At 39.1% G+C, this 21,742-nt stretch overlaps 1 protein-coding gene across 1 annotated transcript in view; it reads left to right on the top strand.

Annotated features, from left to right (window-relative positions):
• The first annotated feature begins 614 nt into the window (after nt 1-614).
• The window catches only part of TEKT5 (tektin 5), a 65,793-nt gene continuing 44,665 nt past the window's right edge, over nt 615-21,742 (top strand). Inside the window, exons 1-5 of the mRNA XM_074280537.1 lie at nt 615-1,270; nt 4,933-5,016; nt 8,664-8,734; nt 11,853-11,996; nt 20,216-20,438. Of these exons, the coding sequence (XP_074136638.1) occupies nt 707-1,270; nt 4,933-5,016; nt 8,664-8,734; nt 11,853-11,996; nt 20,216-20,438 (1,086 nt within the window). The 5' untranslated portion in view covers nt 615-706. The remainder of the gene's footprint in view (nt 1,271-4,932; nt 5,017-8,663; nt 8,735-11,852; nt 11,997-20,215; nt 20,439-21,742) is intronic.

Here is a 21,742-nt window from a genome sequence, read left to right as displayed (position 1 = left end):
CATATGGAGTGATTTTTTGGAGGGAGATGGTATCATGGGATACCATGATAATATGAGAAACAGAAAATATTAATAAAAACTTATTTAAAAAATAAGTGTAATAAAACGATAAAGTTCAAGTAGGATTTGAATGAAGAAATATGAAAGGACATACTCAACCCATCCTTTTGTGGAGATGTAGGTCTATAGGTTTTACACATTGCACATGTTTTCAGACTTTTTCAATGTATTCATCAGTTCTCTTGAGCTTTTTTTTTTCTTTCTAAAACTGTTTGTTATATGGGTTGGTTCCCTGGAAGAGAGATATTTGGAATGACTTTGATAATGAGATATCCTTAAAAACCTTATTTTTTATATATAATATATATAGATAGATAGATAGATATAGATATATAGATATATATAGAGATATATAAGATATCCTTAAAAATCTTATTTTTTAGAAAATGTTTATTGACCAAATAAAATGGTTTGAAAGAACTAGTCTTGTTCTTAAGTAATAATGTCAATCGGTTAGCCTGCTGAAAACTCAGTGAATGAAGAACAGAAGTCTTCTCCACTAGGGCTTTATGACAACAGCTCTGAGTCATAGAGGTACTTTCAGTTCCTACAATACAAAAAATCCTTAGCTTATAGAACCAAGCACAATAATTCCAGATGCCTGTGACTTCTGCAGAGTTTAGTTGATAAGAGCTTATGGTAGAAGATGGAGTTTCTTGGAACGACTCAGACGGCCAGTTACTGCAGCCCAAAAAAATCTTATGCTTTGTCTGAGCTGCCTCCTGCTACTATCACTCAGGAGAGTTACCCATCTTACCATTTGCCAGGATACCGACAGCTTAACTCGTGGAAACCTAACTTATATAAAGCCTCAGCCAACCAGAGCTGTCCTGTTGAGGGGACCAGAGGCCGGAGTCCCTTGAGGCCTCCCACTATCCTGCCTGCCCTGCGCACTGCCCTATTCTCCCGGTATAGCCACCATGACTGGGACCAGTCGAACATGGCCCAGTTGCGTGGGGCTGAAACCTGTCGGCAGTGGGCCAACAGGATGACAGCTGATTCTATGAGGTTGATGCAGGACAAAGGCCAGTTGACTGAACAGATGCAGGACGGCACCTGCAGAAACCTGTGCCAAAGGCTATCTGATATTGGCTTCTGGAAATCAGAACTGACCTATGAACTAGACAGGTTATTGAGTGAGAGCCATGCACTGAGCACTGTCAAGAAGCGACTGGTATGTGCAGCTGACGAGCTAGAAAATCCACTGCAGGTGAGTACATGGAGATGTATAGAGTGAGCAGACTATATCAAACATACAAAAAATAGTTATATCCAATGACAACTGGTTGCTTTCTGAGCCAACTTAGTCACTGACTTGGTATGTCAGAAGTAGAAGAGCTTTGAAAAGACAGTAGAAAATATTATAAAAAATGTTATAAAATAATCCAGCCTGATCTTTCAATAGAGGAAATATTTATTGAATATCCACTATGTACCAGGCATTAGACAAAAAATAGAATGTTGCCTGCCCTCCAGGAGTTTCCTGAAATTATTAATTAATCCAAGCACTATTTATTGAAATTCCTACCTCTTCCAAATTGAACTGAATATCTCATAAGAATTCACATAGCTGGCTATCTGATTCCATGCATGAAGTTTGGAATATGAGAAGCGTGTCTGAGTGCCAGATCAAAGATTGGGTTGAGCACACAATGAGTGTGGATCTGATCTGCACTTTCCCTACAATCCTTGGTGTACCATCTTCTTTTATTCTCTTCTAACTTCAAAGTCTTTACCTGAATGGTATAGTTATATCACTAATACCTATCTTCTAGTGATCTTTATGACAACACAGATAAGTGAACCAATCAGCAGTTATTCTTTCAAAATCATTATTCTCTCCTGTCCTTTCCTTTAAAAATTCTTCTAATATACTGCCCCCTTTAACCTTCTGTTCCTTAAAAAATAGAATCCTAGTTATTATTCTGTTATTGATAGATACATGATCATATAAAAACTTCATTGAGGCTTATGACTCAATATCTATGACTGAAAGGATTCCCCTCCATGGAGGAACACGTCAGCAGTTTTCTGAGCATAGGTTAGTGACTAATTGTTTTCAGAAGCATTTCTTTAGTTTGGAAATTTCAAAGCCTTCTTTGGTGGCTGGCAAGCTTCCATTTTAATCTAGTGTTCAGGGCTGATCCCTGTCAGGTCTTCCAAGGTTTAATGAATAACTCCTTTATCACATTTAAGGAGCCTTCTCTTGTCTGCCTCTTTGGTGCAACTCTTTCTGTCCAAGCAAACATGTGACTTAATTCCAGGCATAGTCTTTTTTAAAATGTTTTTTTAATTATAGTTTTTTATTTACACAACATATGCACGGGTAATTTTTCAGCACTGACAATTGCAAAACCTTTTGTTCCAACTTTTCCCCTCCTTCCCCCAGATGGCAGGTTGACCAATACATGTTAAATATGTTAAAGTATAAGTTAAATACAATATAACAATATATGTATACAATATACAATGTATGTATACATGTCCAAACAGTTATTTTGCTGTACAAAAAGAATCGGACTTTGAAATAGTGTACAATTAGCCTGTGAAGGAAATAAAAAATGCCGGAGAACAAAAAGAGAGGGATTGGGAATTCTATGTAGTGGTTCATAGTCATCTCCCAGAGTTCTTTCACTGGGTGGAGCTGGTTCAGTTCATTACTGCTCTATTGGAACTGATTTGGTTCATCTCATTGCTGGAGAGGGCAACATCCATCAGAATTGATCATCATACAGTATTGTTGTTGAAGTATATAATGACCTCCTGGTCCTGCTCATTTCACTCAGCATCAGTTCATGTAAGTCTCTCCAGGCCTTTCTGAAATCATCCTGTTGGTCATTTCTTACAGAACAATAATATTCCAATAATATTCATATATCTCAATTTATTCAGCCATTCTCCAATTGGTGAGCATCCACTCAGTTTCCAGTTTCTGGCCACTACAAAGAGGGCTGTCACAAACATTCTTGCACATAGAGGTCCCTTTCTCCAGGCATAGTCTTATGAAGCTTGCTTGGAAAGAGCCTGGAAGGGTGCCTGCTTACACTGCTTCTGACCATCTCCTCCTTGGAGAAGTCTATGGTAGAGGGCTGAGATAAAGAGTGATCAAGTAACATGGCTGCCTGTGGCATAACATGCAGAGGTTTGGAGATGGAGTAATAAGCAACAATTTTTAAAAGTTATGTTTAATAAAACCTCCCTTCATGAGATGTCAGGGAGGGCAAGATCACCTGTGTTCCTGCTAGCTTTCTAGAGAATCTCGGAACCAGCCCAAGTCCTTGGTCTTAGTGGAGGAGCGATGAAGACCCATGAGGATGGCCAAAGATGGGGTCCGGAGTCTTCTCTTGTGTCTGTATCTGAGATTCCCTTAAATACCTCAGTACATTTATATCACTACAACACACTGAGCATGCCCAACCATTACATCACCATATCATTAAATATATATTTAGAGAACCATTATTTCACACTGAATAGGTGCTTAACTATAATAAGTACCCTGCTGTCCTTGATTCAAGTACACCATTTTAGAGTTCCTGCCCTCTACAAATAAATGTGTATGTTCTTAAGTGTGTGATGCCATTAAGGTATGTACATATAAAAGCAAGTTATAATAATAATTATTAATACTTACTGGAAGGTAACCAAGAAGTCATGAAATTGCTTTTCTAGATATCTTTCAAAAGAAATAAGAGCCTTCTTTTGTTGAGGATGACTAAAGTCTAAAAATTGGAGAACAGACTAAATGTCCTTTCAATGTTTTATCCAGCTTTAAAGGTCCTTCATTTCATGCATAATTAAGTGAACCAAGCTGGATATTAAAGGAACTCACAAGAAGTTTTCTTCAAATCTTGCATTTATAGGTTCTCAATTTTTCTGTGCTTTGTATGTAGTTATATATGTACACTGTGGCTTGCCCAATAGCAATCTTTCCTCAAAAGCAAGGATTATTTGATTGTCTTTGTATTCTCAGAACATAATTGGGCCTTATCAAATATTTATTGATTAATTGACTTTATATTTCAGATATAATCATTTATCTTGACAGGAGTGAAAAGGAGATGCACAGGTAATGACTTAACATTGTAGGACTACATGGCCATGAAGTATCTGTTTTTTGGGGTGACTTTTCTTGTCTCACAGTCCCCCAGAGTTGTAATTGTATCCCTGGGAAGTTTTTGTATTGTTTTTTTAAGCTATCCTGAGGTATTATTAGGCACAGACTATTCCAAAAAGCTGGACAATGGTGATTTAAGTCAATATGCCAAGTTCAGCTGGAGTCCTTTCCTTTTCCATTGAGTATGCCTGTATTAAGGTCATGAGACCATAATGTAACAGACCTTAAGAGGGATATAAAGAAGTATAAGATACACTTTCAAGCTCATTGGGAATAAAAGATATGTAGTAAATGAAAGTTAATAACATAAAAACTATTGTTCATATTTGGTTGAGGGTTAAATGAAAATGGAAACATTGAGCAAAATAGTTTAGCAGAGGGAGGAATCTGTGTAAGCTTAGATGGTCAAGGAAAACTTCCTGAAAGAGATGGAATGGGAGCTTTGGATAAGGGTCTGGATAAAGAGGTGGTCTTCAAATGCCCCAAGAGTATGTTTATATGTTATATTTGTAAGAGTCAGATTGGGTGACAAGGCTACAGCTTCAAAATGAGGAGAAAAGGGAGTGTTCATATCCAAAGGCACAGTTACAAAACCCAATGAAGCCAAAAATACAAATCCCAAACTCAAAGTACAACTTCCTAAGTAAAAAGAACAAATGCCGGCAGAGGTAGATGTGAGTCATCTCTGTGCACAGTGATCTAAATATAATCAGAGAGAGAACACACTGTCTTATCTTTTTCTTCCTCCTTTGCAGGTGGCCCTTGAATGTTTGTACCATCGTGAAAAGCGGATAGGTGTCGATTTAGTCCATGACATTGTTGAAAAAAACCTTATCCAGGTATGAAATCTCATCCACCCATTCATCCTCCCCACAAGATTATATATAGGGTAATAGGCAATTCAAGAGTACCTGGGGTTGGCTGCAGATTCCTACGTTAGGGCTATTTTGTTTGGTTGGGTGCAGCTAACAGGTTATGGGAGAAAGCAGGAATAAATCAGAGGGAGAGTTGGAAAAAGAAAATTCTGAGCAGTTCTCCTTGAGTAAAGACATTGCATTTCTCTCCAGGATATGCCTGGCTTTAGAAAGGCATAAGAAAGTCACTCACACTGCAGATCTGTGGTTGTGTGACATGATAAAACAAAACAAAACAAAAAAAAAAAAAAAAAAAAAAAAACACTAGGTTGCTAAACAAGACATAAGACTTTGAGAACCTGAGGTACAACCAACTAGCTGGGTGACTTTTGGAAAAATTCTTTGCCTTTCTGGGGCTCAGTTTTCTCATCAGTGCTATATGCGATTAAGTGAAAAGAATACTAAATTGGGAGTCAAGGGACCAATTTCCATTTACTCGCCTATCAAACAAAGGTGTTCTGGCCCAGGAATCAGACAACCTGAGTTCAAAGGCCACCTGTGAACCTTATTACCTTTGTAACTTTGTGACATCAAGTCATTTTTCTCCATTCACAAAATGAAGTGTTTTGACCAGAAGGCTTCTCAGGTCCCTTCCATGTCTGCTTTATGGATGACCAATTAGATGAGTTCTGTCATCTTTGGGAAAGACAGAGGAATAAAAAGTTGTCGTATAAACAAAATGTAAATTAAGATAAGATTTAGAATAAGTATATTAGGCCACCAGAAAACAAAACAAAACAAAACTATGTCACACAAGGGAAGATACAACAGATGGCAGGAACATCAATTCTAGCATTCAAAAGGAAAGTACAAAGGTGGAGTTGATTGTTTTCATTCTTTACTGAAATTCTCAATTGCCCTGATTACTGATTTCTTTTAAATTTTTCTTTCCAGTCTTGCATCCATATTAATAGAACACATTGATAGACATGAAGGACTCAACAACTTCCTTAGTCTTATGTGACTTTAGCAGGATTATGTAACACCTGGAACATGTGGGAGGGGTAGAGAAGGAAGAGGGGAAATGCATATTGTAAGACATGGATGAGCAGGAGGAAAAAAAAGAGAAAATAAGGCACATGATGTTACAATGCTTTTAAGATTCACAAAGTGCTCTCCTCAGAATAAATTTGTAGAGTAGTATACTATTGACCCAATTTTTCAGATGAGGGAGCCAAGGCAAAAAGAGGGTAAAGAAGATTACCTTAGATGCTTACTGGCTATGTGACCCTAGACAAGTCCCTTAAGTTCTCTCAGCCTCCATTTCTTTTATCTTTACAAATAAGGTTTTTGCATATAATTAGGAAAAATAAGATATTAAATTAAAAACAAAAAAAGAGCGTAATAATTATATTTCTTGGGTTTGTTGGGAAAACCAAATGATATGATATACAAGAAGTAAAATGATTTGCAAGCCTCTAAGTGCTGTGTAACTGTTGTTATTCAGTTGGATTCTTCATGACCCTAGTTGGGCTTTTCTTGGCAAAAATACTGGAGTGGTTTGCTATTTCCTTCTCCAGCTTATTTTACAGATGAGGGAACTGAGCGAGGCAAACAGTTAAATGACTTGCTCAGGGTAACATAGCTAGGAAGTGTCTGACTCTAGGCTCAGCACTTTATTCACTGTGGCACCTAGCTACCCATATATAAAAAAGTTATTATTGTTTTCATCACTACTGCTATTGATATGGTGTAAAGGGCTAGAACTGAGCAATGCACTTGGATAATGAAGCACGTGAGACTAATTGCCAATTGGACGATTCCCTATTAACTTGTTTGAAGGTTGACCCTCCCCAGCTGTTCTGTGCTGACTTGATGGGTGGGACAAAGAGGGGGAAGTGACTTGTGTGGGAGGAGTAAGAGAAACTTGGGTGGTGGAACTCACACTCACTTGCACTCATGACCTGGCGTTGGAGGTGATGGTAAAGATCTAGAATAAAGACATTTAGTGATCCTGACTCCTGCTGATTTCTGGGAAGATAGAGTTCCAGCATTTGGCGCCCAACGTGGGGCACAAACCCACGACCCTGAGATTAAGAGTTAAAGATTCCTTTCTAATTCCCAGCCCCCATGAATCCCAATTGGATCTGAGCTAACTTGGGCTGTCCCAGCCCCCATTCTAATTTGCTCAGGTTTCCCCAACCCCCACAAACAGTTTCCTCCTTATCTAAAAACCCATTGAATTCTATTCAAATTCTAACCCTGTACTATAACATATTTAGTATGTATGGGAATGCCTGCCAGCTAGGGGAGGGGGTGGAGGGAAGGAGGGGAAAATTCAGAACAGAAGGGAGTATAAGGGATAATGCTGTAAAAAATTACCTATGCATATGTACTGTCAAAAAAGTTATAATTATAAAATTAATAATAAAAAAAATTCTAACCCTGGCTGAAGTTCGAGCCAGAGGTCAATCTGGGACTGCTCAAGGGCCTCTCTCAATATTACCAAAAGCCCCCATTATAAAAAGGGAACCTTGGAACCCACTCTTTGCAGGAGCCTCAAACATGGCCTGCTTATGCAGGCCCCAAATAAATCTCTTTTATTAATCTAGGTTTTAGTCTGTAAATTCCGTTACAGGGGACTCTCTTGCCACTACTAGACCTTATTTAACTCTGTATCCTTGCACTGAATCCAAAGGGGTTGCAGGAGAGCTCTATTTGACTCCCAGTACCCCGAACCTGCCACTAGACCTCAGTTAACCCTAATTTCATCTAGGTACCCCTTATCTAACTCTCATCACTATTATTAAGAGATTTATTCAGGGTCCACCACCAATAAATATCAGAGCTCACAGCTTCTGACTCTTGTGTTCAAAATTCCTTTTCAGAGGATAGATAATATTTTGTGGGAGAGCACCAAATTGGGAATCAGGAGACTGGATTTTAGTCCTGATTCTGCTATTGTCTCACTGAGTAGATGTCTGGTTTCTTTTTCTGTAAAATGAAGATAAGTATTCCTTTTCTGCCCATCTCATTGGGTGATCATAGGAATAAATGAGTTCATGTAAGTGAGAGAGTTTTATTTGTAAAGTGTTCCATAAATATTATCTCATCTCATTCTATCTCCTGCAATGGTCACTGGTTTATTTCTGTGATGTGTATTCCTATGAAGTGTGTAGAAGACTTTATTGATCTCCAAAAAAAAATCATTCTTATGAAACATGAAAAATACGCAAATCCAGAACTCTACTAAAATGAAAAACCAACAAGATAGAGTTTCCTCCAGTCATTTCAGTTTTTGACAAGTCTAGTTTCAGATCTTTTGCAGAAATTTCAGTTGGCTTGTGACAAGTAGGTCCATCTCCTTATCAGTTCAAAAAGGAAATAGATCAAGTGGGTTTCCATTAATTCATTAGGCCCACATCATATAATTATTTTGTTGTTAATAAGCTTCCATTTGTTGTCACATTAAAGAAAATAAAGGTGAATTTTGGATGCCAATATTCTCTGTTCCATCTCTCAAGTTCCCTCTCTAACAGCTGAGTGAGAAGGCTCTGAGACTAGACCAGACGAGAATAGTCAGTTTCTGAGAATTGCTATCATTTCTGACTGGCAGACATTTTGCATTGCAGGAGGTTGATTTGCTAAAATGTTGTCAAGATCAAATAAAAAAACTTGTAGAAAGATGTGATGCTCAGCTGCGGTGAGTATTTGCCATTTTTTTTCTTTCCCTAATTTCCTTTTCTGTTTTCTGTTAATATAATTTCCTAAGGTTGGACAAAACTGGCAGGAGTGACACCATTTCTTTTCCCTACCCCACCCCCTTTAATTTATTATAATGATGATTATCTAATTGTTGTTATTTTTTTAAAGAGAGAAAGTGATGGAGGAAGATAGTCTGCAATGATCTCATACTCTGTGGACAGTATATATGAATTATAACTGCAGATGTGGCAAAATGGAGTATTATGAAACAGAACCCTGTGATTTCTGGGAGCATTGACTGGAATGGTGCCAAAGGATAGTCAGTAGAGGACTGGAGTCAGGAGTCTTAAAAAGAAATCACCTTTTTGTTCTCTGATGCTCAGATGATTATGTAACCACATCGTGACAAGTTAAGAAGCTTCTCATGACATAATTAAAGTGAAAATCAAGCTTTACAGGTCCCTACTGCTGCAATTGCGGCAGCTCCATGGCTTGTACTGAGGGAAGTAGCCTGGCCCTATCCTTCATAGTAGGAAGTTGACATTTGACTACTTCAGGAAAAAAGTTATTTAACATGGGACCAGCAATTTCTGTATTCAGAAGGCATAGCTATCAGCCCACTGGGCCTACACACTATTTTTGTATATTTGGGACATAAGGAATGGCAAATAGGACAAACATGACCTGGAATCTTTAAAAGGACACGGTCTTCTTGTACCCTAATTCCAAAGCCAGTATCATCTCTGGAAAATAGGGTTAAGATTCAGGGCCAATTGCATTTCATTTCCTCTACCACTTCTTCCTTACTCCAATATTTGGATTTAGGTCAAAGCAGATGAGAAATGAGCATGGCAAGCAACTTCAAAGGAGAAATAAAGTCACGAAAGTACCAAATGCAGCCTGGGATGAAATAGGAAAGACAGTGATGTTCACTTTGCCTAGTTGTTGGTGAAGCAGGTGGGGTATAGATCGACTCAATATACTGAGATGCCAGACTATAGAGAGACTTCCCTGTGTGCGGCTTAAGGCAGAGGAATCACTAGAGGTAGGTTATTAAGGCTTCAGCGTGCCATACTTTTAGAGGCTTTAGAGGCTACTTTGCCATACTTCAAAAGACATAGAGACAATTGAACTTAGCGAGACTAATTAGATAAAATAGGAAATTTTATATGCTTTCTCTCCCTGGAGGTTGCTTCCCAAATTGGCACAGCCCTAGAACTGCCAACACATCAGCAGTGATCAGAAGTTACTCTCCAACTTCCACCATACCCCTCCCCCAAACCCTGTCCACACACATAACACAAGTTTCATCCCACTTGCTCAGTGTACAAAAATTGCAAATTTTGGCTCTGGCCTTACTGATCTACCTCAGTTATAAACCTTAGGAAAAATGTTTTCTTAGCACCAGCTAGTAGCGTCAACCCAGCGGGCTAGTAGTAGCCTATTTTCTCCATGAGTGTGATAGTCCCTCAAAAGCATAAGGCCTTGATCACCCCAACTGATGTATTTCTGCTCTCAGTAATGTGTTTTTACACATGCATCCATCTGCTGCAATTTGGAGACAACCAGCAGGGGGAGAGAGTAGCCAGGAAAGGATCAGGCAGTGCTCACAATGCTTAATTCAATTATTGCACCTTAGAGCTGGAGAGGTGGACAATTTGTGGAATGGGGAAAGATGAGAGTGAGACACCCAAAAAGTAGAAGAGAATTGAAGAGTAGAAAATGTCCAGGATTTTGGAGTAAATGGATCTAGGTTTAAAATCTATCTGTTATTTAATGCTTCTATGACCCTGGGCCAGTTAGCTAATTCTTTCACTTCTAGATTTTGTGGTTCTAGTGTGAAATATTGGGGAGGAGGAGAGAATGTGGGGAGTCCTTATCTCTAAGGTCTCTTCTGATTCTAAATAAATAAATGACCTCAATATCAGAAAGACAGTTGGTTGGGGGATGGGGCTGGAGTTGGGGGCAAGAATGTGGGGAGCGCTGGTAGGAGGAAGACATTCCCCTCAGTTAAAAATCTGAGGTAGATCCCTCTGAACAAAAAGCAATTTAAATTCTCAGGTGAAAGTCCGCATGTCAAAAGAAGGTTGTCATCATCAAGTGATTATCTCTTGCTTTCAGAGAACATTATGCTATCTTGGGGGAACTTAATTAGTGCAGATCCAGAGCCCAATTAAGGAAACAGAATGCAATCTTTCCTCATCCTCAGTGTGGGAAGCACTGCTGCCAGCCCATTCTAGCCGTTGGCACATGGAAGAGAGTGGGAACTTTGTAGGTATTTTCAGCAAATCCTGGGGCCTCCCATCTGGATGGGGAAGTGTCCCTACCAGAAGTTGACATTCCTTCATTTCTTCCAGGAGAACTGAAAGTTCAGTCTGTGATTGTAGGAGAGTTAAATTGGGGTTTCTCTGGTCAGCATGTATTTTCTGGTTCACATTTCACCATCAGTCTGGGATTTAGAGTGGGAAATTAGTTAAGGTCATTCTCTGTTCCCTCTTGAGCAAAGCAAAGAGGGCAGGACTGGCAGGATTATAGAATTCTCTACTGCAGGTATCTAGATGAATTTCCCTTTTCTCATTTCCTTAAAACAGACTGACCAAAGACAAAGGTATTACTGAAGAATTAAAACTACAATGAGGAAGACCCCACTCCCTCATAGTTTCAAGGATAAATTGGGCAAAAGGATTCTTTCAGGAATGGCTTTAATGGGGAATGTTATAGGAGTACCTAAGGTCTTCTCTCTTTTTATCTTTCTCCTAATAATCAAAATTCTGCCAACTTACAATAGAACCTCTATTGATTTATTGAATTGTCTTCTATTGAAATGGAAATATCACTTGGAATAGGGGCACTTTAATCTCTTATCAGTCACTTACACCTTAACTAGAAGGTATATCTTTCTTTCTACACTTTCTAACTATGAAAGTATGTTCTAACAAGAAAAGAAGTGAGATAGTATACATGGTGAATGGCAGGGAGATACTGCCCACCATGCTACCAACGGTAGGGAGATGGTAGGCAGTGGAGTAGTGAAACTAGTAGGGGAAATGGAAGACAAACCAGAGACTTAATCCTTTTGCCTAAAGCTGGCTATGAGAGATTTTTGTTTTCCTCAGGGATAACCGAGATGCCCAACATGCACTGGAGAAAGACTTAGCTGATAAAAATTCTGCCCAGTTTATTGAAGAGAAGTGCTTCAACCTGAGAAACACATCAGATGCTATCACCTTCTTCCATGGAGTGGAGAAAGTAGATGACGCGTAAGTGTGTGACTCTCTTACCTGGCTGGCCATAGGAAATTCCTAATTTCCATGATGATGGTGTCCATAGAAAAGTATTTGCCATCAGAAGGATGATGAAGCTTGTGGTGGAGTTGCTTCATAGATGATGGTGAAATTGGCAATGGGAAGATCACTATGCTCCCCTTTCCCAGTCTTTGTCTTGCACTTAAAATTTCATATTTCCATGGATCCTCTGCCCCATTAAGGTCCTGGTTGAGCTTATGCTTCTTGCTATGTCACTCTCTTAGTGAGTAGAGTAGCAGTAAAATGTAAGTCGTGAGAGCAGGGACTATTTCATTTGTGCTGTTGAATTCCAAGTGCCTAGCCTGGTACCTTGCACACAATAGTTACTTAATAAAAGTTGGCCTGAATTGTTGTGGAGCTGACCAGGACCAGCTGCAAGATACTAATTCACTGAGCACAGTGTCCAAGGGTCCAGTTCAGCTCTCTGCTCTCTTCTGTCTCAAGCAAGGGCAGATACACTGCTCCAGGCTCATCTCCATTTCCCTAATAGTTGTAGGATGAGGTTTTTTGTACTCTTAGAGTCTGATCCAGGGTGGACGTTCTCCACAGCTCTGATATCCTCAGAGCAGGAAAATGTGCAGACATCACCTTTAGTTCAATGTCCCCAAACCTTTAAACGCTTAAAGGAAGTACATGGCTTCCTATCATAGGCCCTCCTTTTTTCTTAGCTTCCAAGAGTTGTCAGACAGTCCAAGCTGTCCTTTAAAAAATTTCTCTAAGGGTTCTGGGAAATCAACTTCTCCTAGATTATGGATTCAAAGCCCATTTGTGCCAGTGTACTACTTGTTTAACCTTGGGCAGGTAATTTTACCTCTCTGAGCCTCAGTTTCTCCTAAGTAGGAGAAAAAAGGAAAGAGATAAGTATTTACATAGTGGCTACTTTGTACCAAGAAACTTTATTTAAGCACTTTTACAAATATTTATATCATTTGTAAAGTGAGGGGTTTGGACTAAGGTCCCATCTAGCTCTAAATTTATAATTCTAAAATCCTAGGACAAAGGTTATGCTGAGGCCCATTAATTTAAAAAAATATTTTTTGATAAATGTATTTCAATATAACTTTGGAATCTCATGTATTTTATTTTATGCATTTAAAAGCATTATTCTGAGAAAAGGGGTCCATGAACCCTTTTCATGGTCCAGTAAATGCCAAAGGAGCTTCTGACACTCAACACACACCAAAAAAAAAAAAAAAAATAATAATAATAATAAATAAATAAATAAATAAATAAATAAATAAAAATTAAGAACTGCTAACTAGGGTTCTTTTATATTTCTTTTTTTTTCTTCTTTGTTTCCATAGTGGATAAAAGTAAATACCAAAAGGTAAGGGAAAGAGGGGAAATGGTGATATAATGAAAACTGCACTGGGTTGAAAGTTGGAATAGTTGGGCTGTCACTATTGTTACATAATTATTGTTATGTAACTTTGAGCAAGCCACAACCTCTCTGAACCTCAATTTGTAAAATCGAGTTAATATCTAATCTGTAAAATCAAATTTTTATCACTTCTGAGACTTAACATCATGAGGCTTAAAAGGTTCCTGTGAAATATTGTATGTAAACCATTTGGTGGCAGTCCTTCTGTATGAATGAGAATCATTAATATGGGCCTCCCAATAAGTAAAGAAAACCGACTCAGAGAGTTAAGCCTTAAGTAAGCCCCTGAGAAACGAGACCTGCTTTTAAAAAAGTCAAAACTACAGAAATTCACTTGGGCTATAGAGGGCACTGTTTGCCACTGGCCCTGGCAGGTCGGATGGCAGTTGCCAGCTGGCTTCAGTGGCTGCAAAGCTGTGGGTGATGGGTTGGAGAAGGAATGGGCTGTGAGAGTTGCTGACGTTGGCACTCCAGGGGCCAGGGCTCGTGTTTAGGGCCTGCAGTCGTCATTAAGCAGTCTTATGTCTACTGCAAAGCCTCGGAGGAGGTGGCCCAGGGGTGCCCCGAATTCCATGCTGCCGTGCAGTCGTGCTGGGCAGATGGAAATCCCACTGCCTCCACCCAGCCCCGGGGCAGCATCACAGCTCTAAGGGGCTGGATTTGGGTGATCGATCTTGGAATGGGCATTCTTTGCCAAGGCAAACCCAGGGCTGGGAATGTTAAGCCCTCTTCCCTCACAGTTCCATTTCACCACTGACTTTGTGCCCTTAACTGCCTTCCCCAGGAGAGCCCAAGGTGTTGGGGACCATGGTACTAGAGGAAAGGTAGCAAAGATGGCACAGAACAATGCCGGGAGAGGTGACTGGGCTGGTAAGGAATCGCTGATGAAACTCCCAGGAGCCAACGTGCAGACCCGGGAGTTTCAGATTCGGGAGCAGAATCGGAGAATAAAAGTGCAGCCGGCTGCCATATGTCCCTGTTCTACCAGGAGAGAGCAGCCAGGGTGCTCCAGGCGCCCGGGCTCCGCGGGCAGGTGGGGTGGGCTGGGACGGGCAGAGACAGGGCAAGACACGCCCTTCGCCCAGGACAGCTGCCAGGCCTCGGCTCGCACCTGGGGATTCCCAGGGTCTGCCCGCAAAGGCGGGCTGCCAGGAAGTTGGGAGTTTTGGAGGGAAACCGTGGCACCGTATCTGCGGCAGGAGATGTAATGACTTTTCCCGCAACTCTATAGTGTAAGATTTCCCCGCAGTCTCAGGTACCAGGGCGAGGGGCTTGGGGGAAGGGCCAGCTCTTTCTAGGGAGCTCATACCTCAGGAGGAGCTCTTCTTTTATTTAATCTTTGTTTTCATCTTCCCCCCTGAGTTTGGTAGAAGGAAAACTCCAAAACATGTTTGAAATCCATATGACACATTATAAACATTTTTAAATTAACCATACCAGCCAAAAAATATACTCCTGGCTTTCAAACACACCCAAGAATGCTGTGAGAACATGCTCTAAACCAGCTTTGATAGCGCTAACATAAAGTAGATATGGTTTCTTTCTAATGCAAGAGACAGTGTGGGTTAACCAGTGGTGGCCATAGGACTTTTGTTCTGATCTTAGTTTGCTATACATTAGGACCTTGAAGAGCTGAAAAAGACCGCAGAGATCATTTACTCAAATCAACAAATAGTTATTATCTCCTCTGTGCAAAGCACAAGAAATACAAGGCCCTGAATAGTCCCTGCTCTCAAAGAACTCAGGAGACATTTAGTTCATTTTGCAAACAAGTAAACTGAGACCTGAAGAGATTATCCCAGATCAGCTAAGTGCTCTGATTCCAAGCCACCCTGATTTCCTTTAGACATCTCTCTGGGCCTCTGATTTCCTTCTCCATAAAATTGAGGGGGTTGAAGAATGGGTTTAGAGGATCCTTCCTACTCAAAATTTATGATTCTAGCCTCTGACAGCTCCAGGTACTTGTTAGCTATGTGATTTGGGAAAAATCGCATGATTTCTCTGAGGTTTGTTTTCTTTTCTCACTTGTGAAAGGAGAGTCTTGTGACTGATGTTTTCTGAAGATCCTTGTAGCTCTAAAATTTTATCATTCTACAACACTGGGAAGTGACCAGTGGGATTGGGGCCACCTTCAGTCCTTGGGAAACCTCCATGCAAACTACCATTGTGAGTTTCTAAATCACATAATAAAAGGCTTGTGCCAGAATGACATTTGGGGTTTTATGGCAAAGATCATCTCTCAGGGATGTTGATAGGATTTCATGAACTCTTAGTAAAATGTTCTCTTTCCCCCACACCCAGTTCTCCCAAGATCAAAGAGATCTTTGTAGTTGTTCTCCACAGCAACTTTTCCAATTCCCCTGCCCCTTTGGTCCACTATTTATAGGGCTCCCTACCCTGGGGAGGAACAAATAAAAGAGGGGATTTTGACTGTTTGGTGAACAACTCTGGGAAGACTTGGTTGGGAGAAATTGTTTGAACCTACTGTTTATTTCCCTATTTCTCACCTGACAGAATTTGTACTTCAAGGAGCTGTAATTGCAAAGGTGTGGCTACTTCCTCCATTTATGCAGACCATAACTCCTCTATAATTCGGGCAGGCTTCCAATTAAAAAAGTTGTTGTGGTTGAAAAATTCATCACCTTACTGGCCACAAGGCCAAAAGTTCCTTGGATCCTGCAATCCATCACTGGGTGAATCTTCAATGCTATTTCCCATGAGGATAGAGTTTTAAAAACCCAGCTCTCTCCCTCTCCACAATAAGGCATCAGAATAGGACTTTAGGGACAGAAGAGATGTATTCTGGAAAGATGTGGTGTGAAATTCAGTTTCAGTAATCCTCTTTCAAATGCACAGAGTGAGCCTGCCCTGAGGATTTATTTATAAAAAATAAGTTGCCAATTTTGACATAAATAACTATAGTGCAGTGTGGTGTGTGGAATATTAGATGTAGCATCATGAGATCTGGGTTCAAGTCCTAAAACTGTTCCTAACTATGGGTAATCTTGAGGAAGTCATTTCTCTGCTCTATTCTTTTACCTGTAAAATGAGTGAGCTAGTCTAGATGTCCTCAAAAGGCATTTTTAAACTTATGACAGTAGTATTTGATATTTACATACAGATGTAATGTTTTCAAAGGTACTTTACATCTGAATCCTACAATAATCTCACAAAGAAAATATTCCTCTTAATATCAATCAACCGGCATTTATAGTGTCCACTATTGGCCAAACTCTGTATTACACTGTATTACATTGTACAATTATCCCTTCCACATTGCTACTTTCCCTATCAAGTTTTCGGCAGCATAATTAAGTGGAAATTTTGGGGTAGTTTTGAGACCCACAGACAATATAAGAGGACCTGTGGATGATATAGGAAAAGTTTAGAAATTCAGAAATGCATAAAATATATGTATAATAGTGTATAACGTAACCCAAATTTTACAGTAAGGTACTGTAAACATCCCATTAAAAAAAAATTAGATTTGTTCTCTAGTTTGAAAGAAAGGCCAAAAAAGTTTACTCGGATTTTTCAGATTACTTTGGGGTAGAAGGGAGGATAAGCAATTGATCTTTTAAGATGTAGAAGGGATAACTTTATTAGAAAGTGTTTTGTTGTATTTTTTATAGTGGAATCATCTTTAAAGACATTCTACAAGGAAACTGAGGCTGAGAGAGATTAAATAATAATTATGGTTAATATTTATTTAGTGTCATTTTAAGGTTGGCAAAGTCCTTTTTACATATTAACTCATTTGATTTTTTTTCAGCAACATTGTTAAATACATTCTATTTTCCCAGTTTTTATGGATAAAAAACCTTAAAGCTGATGAGGATTACATGACTTGCCTATGGTCACATATTAAATTTAGAATCCTGGTCTTTTTTCACTCAAAATCCACCATGCTACCTGCTATGTTACACTGTCTCTCATCCTGCTATACCACCACATTTACTCGCTTTATCGAAAGTTCATATTTTCCTATATTGGACTTTCTCAAAATAAGGCACATCTATCCAGGCTTTTAAAAATGTATGTCATCAGAATTGCTTTGCATTACATTGCATTTTCTCTTTATTCACTCTTTTCTACATGACCATTGCTATTGAGAGTTATCTTCATTTCCTGTCTTGCAAATCTTTTCTTTCCTTTTCCTCTTTAGGGGGCACATCTAAAAGAAATCTAATATTGAGTTCTTCATTCACTATAATAATGTCACTTTATATTTTATTTGCAAAATATTTTCCTTACAACAACCCTATATGACAGATGAATAATGAATATTATTCATTATCTCAGTCTTAGATGAGATAAAAAACTTATAATTCAGAAAGGTAAATCAGAAATCACTTACCCAGTGCTTTGTAGCTAATACATTCTGCAGCCAAGATTTCAAACATATTTCTTAGGATTTCAAGTTGTATTGTTTCTACATTCAATCTTTTTTTTTTTTCCTTTCTACAATACTGTGACACATACTGCCTACAATTCTTGGGAACCTATTGACAAAATGAAATACCCAAAGGTTATTTATCCAGGGATAGTCAACTGACCTTGGACCAAGAGGAGAGAGCTTGTACAATCATTGCAGTTCAATTCAGGCCTTTATTAATTTTTTACTGTGTGCAAGACATTATGCTAGGTCCTTAACACAATGTAAAAAAGGGGAAAAATGACATAGGAGTTTGTAAAAGGTCAGTAAGGGGAGAAAATGGGACTGATGGGGTAGGCGTGGTTGAAGGGGGGAAAGGGCATTGGAAATGGCAAATGCTCTGATAAACAATCTAATTTGAGAGAAGTGAGAACCACAGAAGGTAAACTCCTTAGAGGGCTGCAACCCTTCCTTTTGCATTGTAAGTGCCTCCCATTTAAGATTAATTAGGCTTGTTGATTGATTGTTGATCGAATGCTGATTGATTGAGACCAGGAAATGTTTTTTCTTAAGAGGTGGAAAAATGAAGAAAGGAAAAAATTCTAGGAGGCAGCTAGAAGGCAAAGTGGATAGAGTGCAGGACGTAGGGTCAAGAAGAATCTTCTTGAGTTCAAATCTGGCCTCAGAACTCAGAACTAACAGTGTGATCCTGGGCAAGTCACTTAACCCTATTTGCCTCTTTTGCCTTAAATATAAAATGACCTGGAGAAGGAAATGGTAAACCACCCCAGTATTTTTGTCAAGAAAATCCCAAATGGGGTCACAAAGAATATGACATGATTGAAAAACTATAGAACCACAACAATAAAGGATTCTAAGACGGATAAGTAAAGAAAAGTATACATTCCAGAAATGTAGAAGAGGAAAGGCAATTCTGGAGATATGGAATGCTGAGTTCAGGAAATAGCAAAGAAACTCTGGCATATGTGATGGGAAGAGATGTGAAATAGGGCTGGAGCCCAATTGTAAAAGGCTTTAAATGAAAACAAGGAGTTTCTATTTTATCCTAAAAAAAAAAAAACCCACCAAGTCATAGAATAGACCTGTTTTTGTTTGTCTATCTGTTTGGTTTTTGGTTATTTTAGAAGCTCCATGACAAATAAATTAGAGAAGGGAGAGATACTGGAAGAAAGAAGGCTGATTAGGAGTCAGTTGCAATAATACTGCTGTTCATTGACATTGTAAATGGCTCCAAAGCAACCACAAATTTATTAGTCTGTTCATGAGCCTTGAAGACAGATTAAAAAGAAATTCCCTCTATGAAATTTTTGCTTAGCCCTTAACACTATTCTGCAGAGGCATGCTGCCATTGTATAGCACTATGGCCTAGGAGAAATGGCTTTATCTCTGTGGGCTTCAGTTTTTTCCTCATTAATAAAATATGATAAGTTTATCTACAGGATCTCTAAGGTCTCTTCTAATCATTGAGCAGCTTATAAGTTTCATTTGACCAGGCCAAAGATATGTAGTGTGCTGCTATTTTATAATGACCACCAAATAAGATTAACAATGCAATCCTGTGTATTTTTAAATTTCTACTTGCTGAGAAATATAAATAAGCTCTAGGAACTCCGGAAAAGCCAGCCTTCTCCTGCAATAGAGCTTCAGGAAATTGAATCCCCTTTCCTTTTCCTCCTTAGAATGGAAAACAGCTTTTATTTATGAACTAAAGACTCCTTGGGCTGGAAGGGAGCTTGGGTGGACATTTAAGTGAACTCCAGGCACCTAAATCAGCCTAAACATATGTGGGTCTGTCCCTTTCCTGAAGTCCACCAGAAAAGGAAACTCCACTGCTGCTTCTGGCTACTCATTCCTGTTCCTAACTATTCTCTTTGCCAATAAGTCCTCCCTATTAGCTAACTTGCATTTTTGCTACTTAGCACCTAAATGTCCTTTTGCCCGACATCTAACCTCTTTGAACCTCAGTTTCTACATCTGTAATATAATGGGAGTGCGCTAGATCCTTTCTAACAGGATCCTTTCTAACTTTAAATTCTTGGAAGTTTAAGTCCATTTTCTCTTGTACTGCCTAGCAGAGAAAATCTGTTTGTCACCTTTATATCCATAAAAGTTTTACTTAAATTGTTCTTCTTTTTTCCCTAATTTGAGGTTCCACTTCCTTGACTTTTTCTTCATGGGTAAGGAAAGCTAGAGCTTTTTACAGAGTAATCAGTAAACATTGCTCATCTTGAACTAAATCAGAAAACATGATAGACCCTATCTTTGTGACTACAGAAAAGCCTAAGATGTCATTTGGGATCATTTCCTTTTCAGTCCTAAAAAATTTAGGTGAAAAGGTCTGTGCTGATGTCTGCCTGTTTGATCTTATTTGAATTTCTTTTGTATTTTTACTTCCAGGGTCTCAGTACCTGAGACATTGGCCAAGTTTAGTGATGATAACATTAAGCATTCTCAAAGTATGAGAGCCAACTCCATCCGGCTTCGGGAAGAAGCTGAGAGACTACTGGAAGCCTCATCAGATCAAATATGGAAGCAGTATACTAATACCAACCTGGCTTTCAGCTCTCGAATTTCTGAGGTGACAGATGTGAAAAATAAACTTCAGCTGCAACTGGCAAAGGTGAGCCAGCTATCATTGAGACCTTTAAAGAGATCCTTCAGATTGGGACAAACCCCCACTCCTTATCTTTCCACTTCCATCTAGGAGAAAGCCTGCCCAGACGTAGGAGACTGTAGGGAATGACCCATCTAGAGCGGACCCACCTAGTCCATAAATCTGTGATTCTAGAAGCTTGTAGGTGGTGACCCACAGTTAGATATGAGCTTCCTGGTGGGGATAGATTGGCTTACTCTCCCTATATCTCAGTCAAATTTATTTGTAATTCTTCCCTTGCTTAATAATGTGCTCTACTCAAAGAAAGCAAGTACACGTTGGTATTTTGAACAATGATATCAGAGTTTGTTGGTGTCCTCCATTTTGTGTGATTGCTTAACGTTTATAAGAATAAGGGAGAAGGGGACAGCTAAGTGGCGCAGTGGATAGAGCACCAGCCCTGAATTCAGGAAGACCCGAGTTCAAATCTGGTGTCAGACACTTAACACTTCCTAGCTGTGTGACCCTGGGCAAGTCACTTAACCCCAGACTCAAAAAATAAAATAAAAATTAAAAAAATAAGCGAGAAGAGGAGATCTGTGATCTTTCAAACCATAGCTCCTTTTATTTTTTTTTTAATTAAAGCTCTTTATTTTCAAAATAAATGCATGCATAATCATGCATAATTATCATGCTGCACAAGAAAAATCAGATCCAAAAAATGAGAAAACAAAATGCAAGTAAACAATAACAAAAAGAGTGAAAATAGTACGTTACGGTCCACTCTCAGTTCCCACAGTTCTCTTTCTGGATGTAAATGGCTTTCCACTGGCCTCAATCAGTCTCATTGTTGAAGAGAGCCATGTCCATCAGAATTCATCATCATATAATCGTGTTGTTGCTGCGTATAATGATCTTCTGGTTCTCATTGCACTTAGAATCAGTTCCTGTAAATCTCTCCAGCTCTCTCTGTATTCCTCCTGCTGATCATTTCGAATAGAACAATAATATTCCATAACATTCATATACCATAATTTATTCAGCCTTTCTCCAATTGATGGGCATCCATTCATTTTCCAGTTTCTGACCACTACAAAAAGGGCTGCTACATTTTTTTGTACATGTGAAGCCATAGCTTCTTTAAGGAAGACACAGCAGATCCACTTTGCCTATGTTGGTACCCTAGAAAACCTAATCTTCTGGCTTTAAAGATTCAAGAAGATGACTATGATTTTGGTTAATGGATTTCTTGAGAGATTTTGAGATTAAGAATTTAGAGGGAAATTGTGAATCACTTTTGGTTACATTCTTTTTTTTTTTTTTAAGACATG

Source organism: Sminthopsis crassicaudata, chromosome 1, assembly GCF_048593235.1.
Source record: "Sminthopsis crassicaudata isolate SCR6 chromosome 1, ASM4859323v1, whole genome shotgun sequence".
Lineage (NCBI taxonomy): Eukaryota > Metazoa > Chordata > Mammalia > Dasyuromorphia > Dasyuridae > Sminthopsis > Sminthopsis crassicaudata.
Note: the sequence above shows the minus strand (reverse complement) of the source record. Positions and strands in the feature narration are given on the sequence as shown.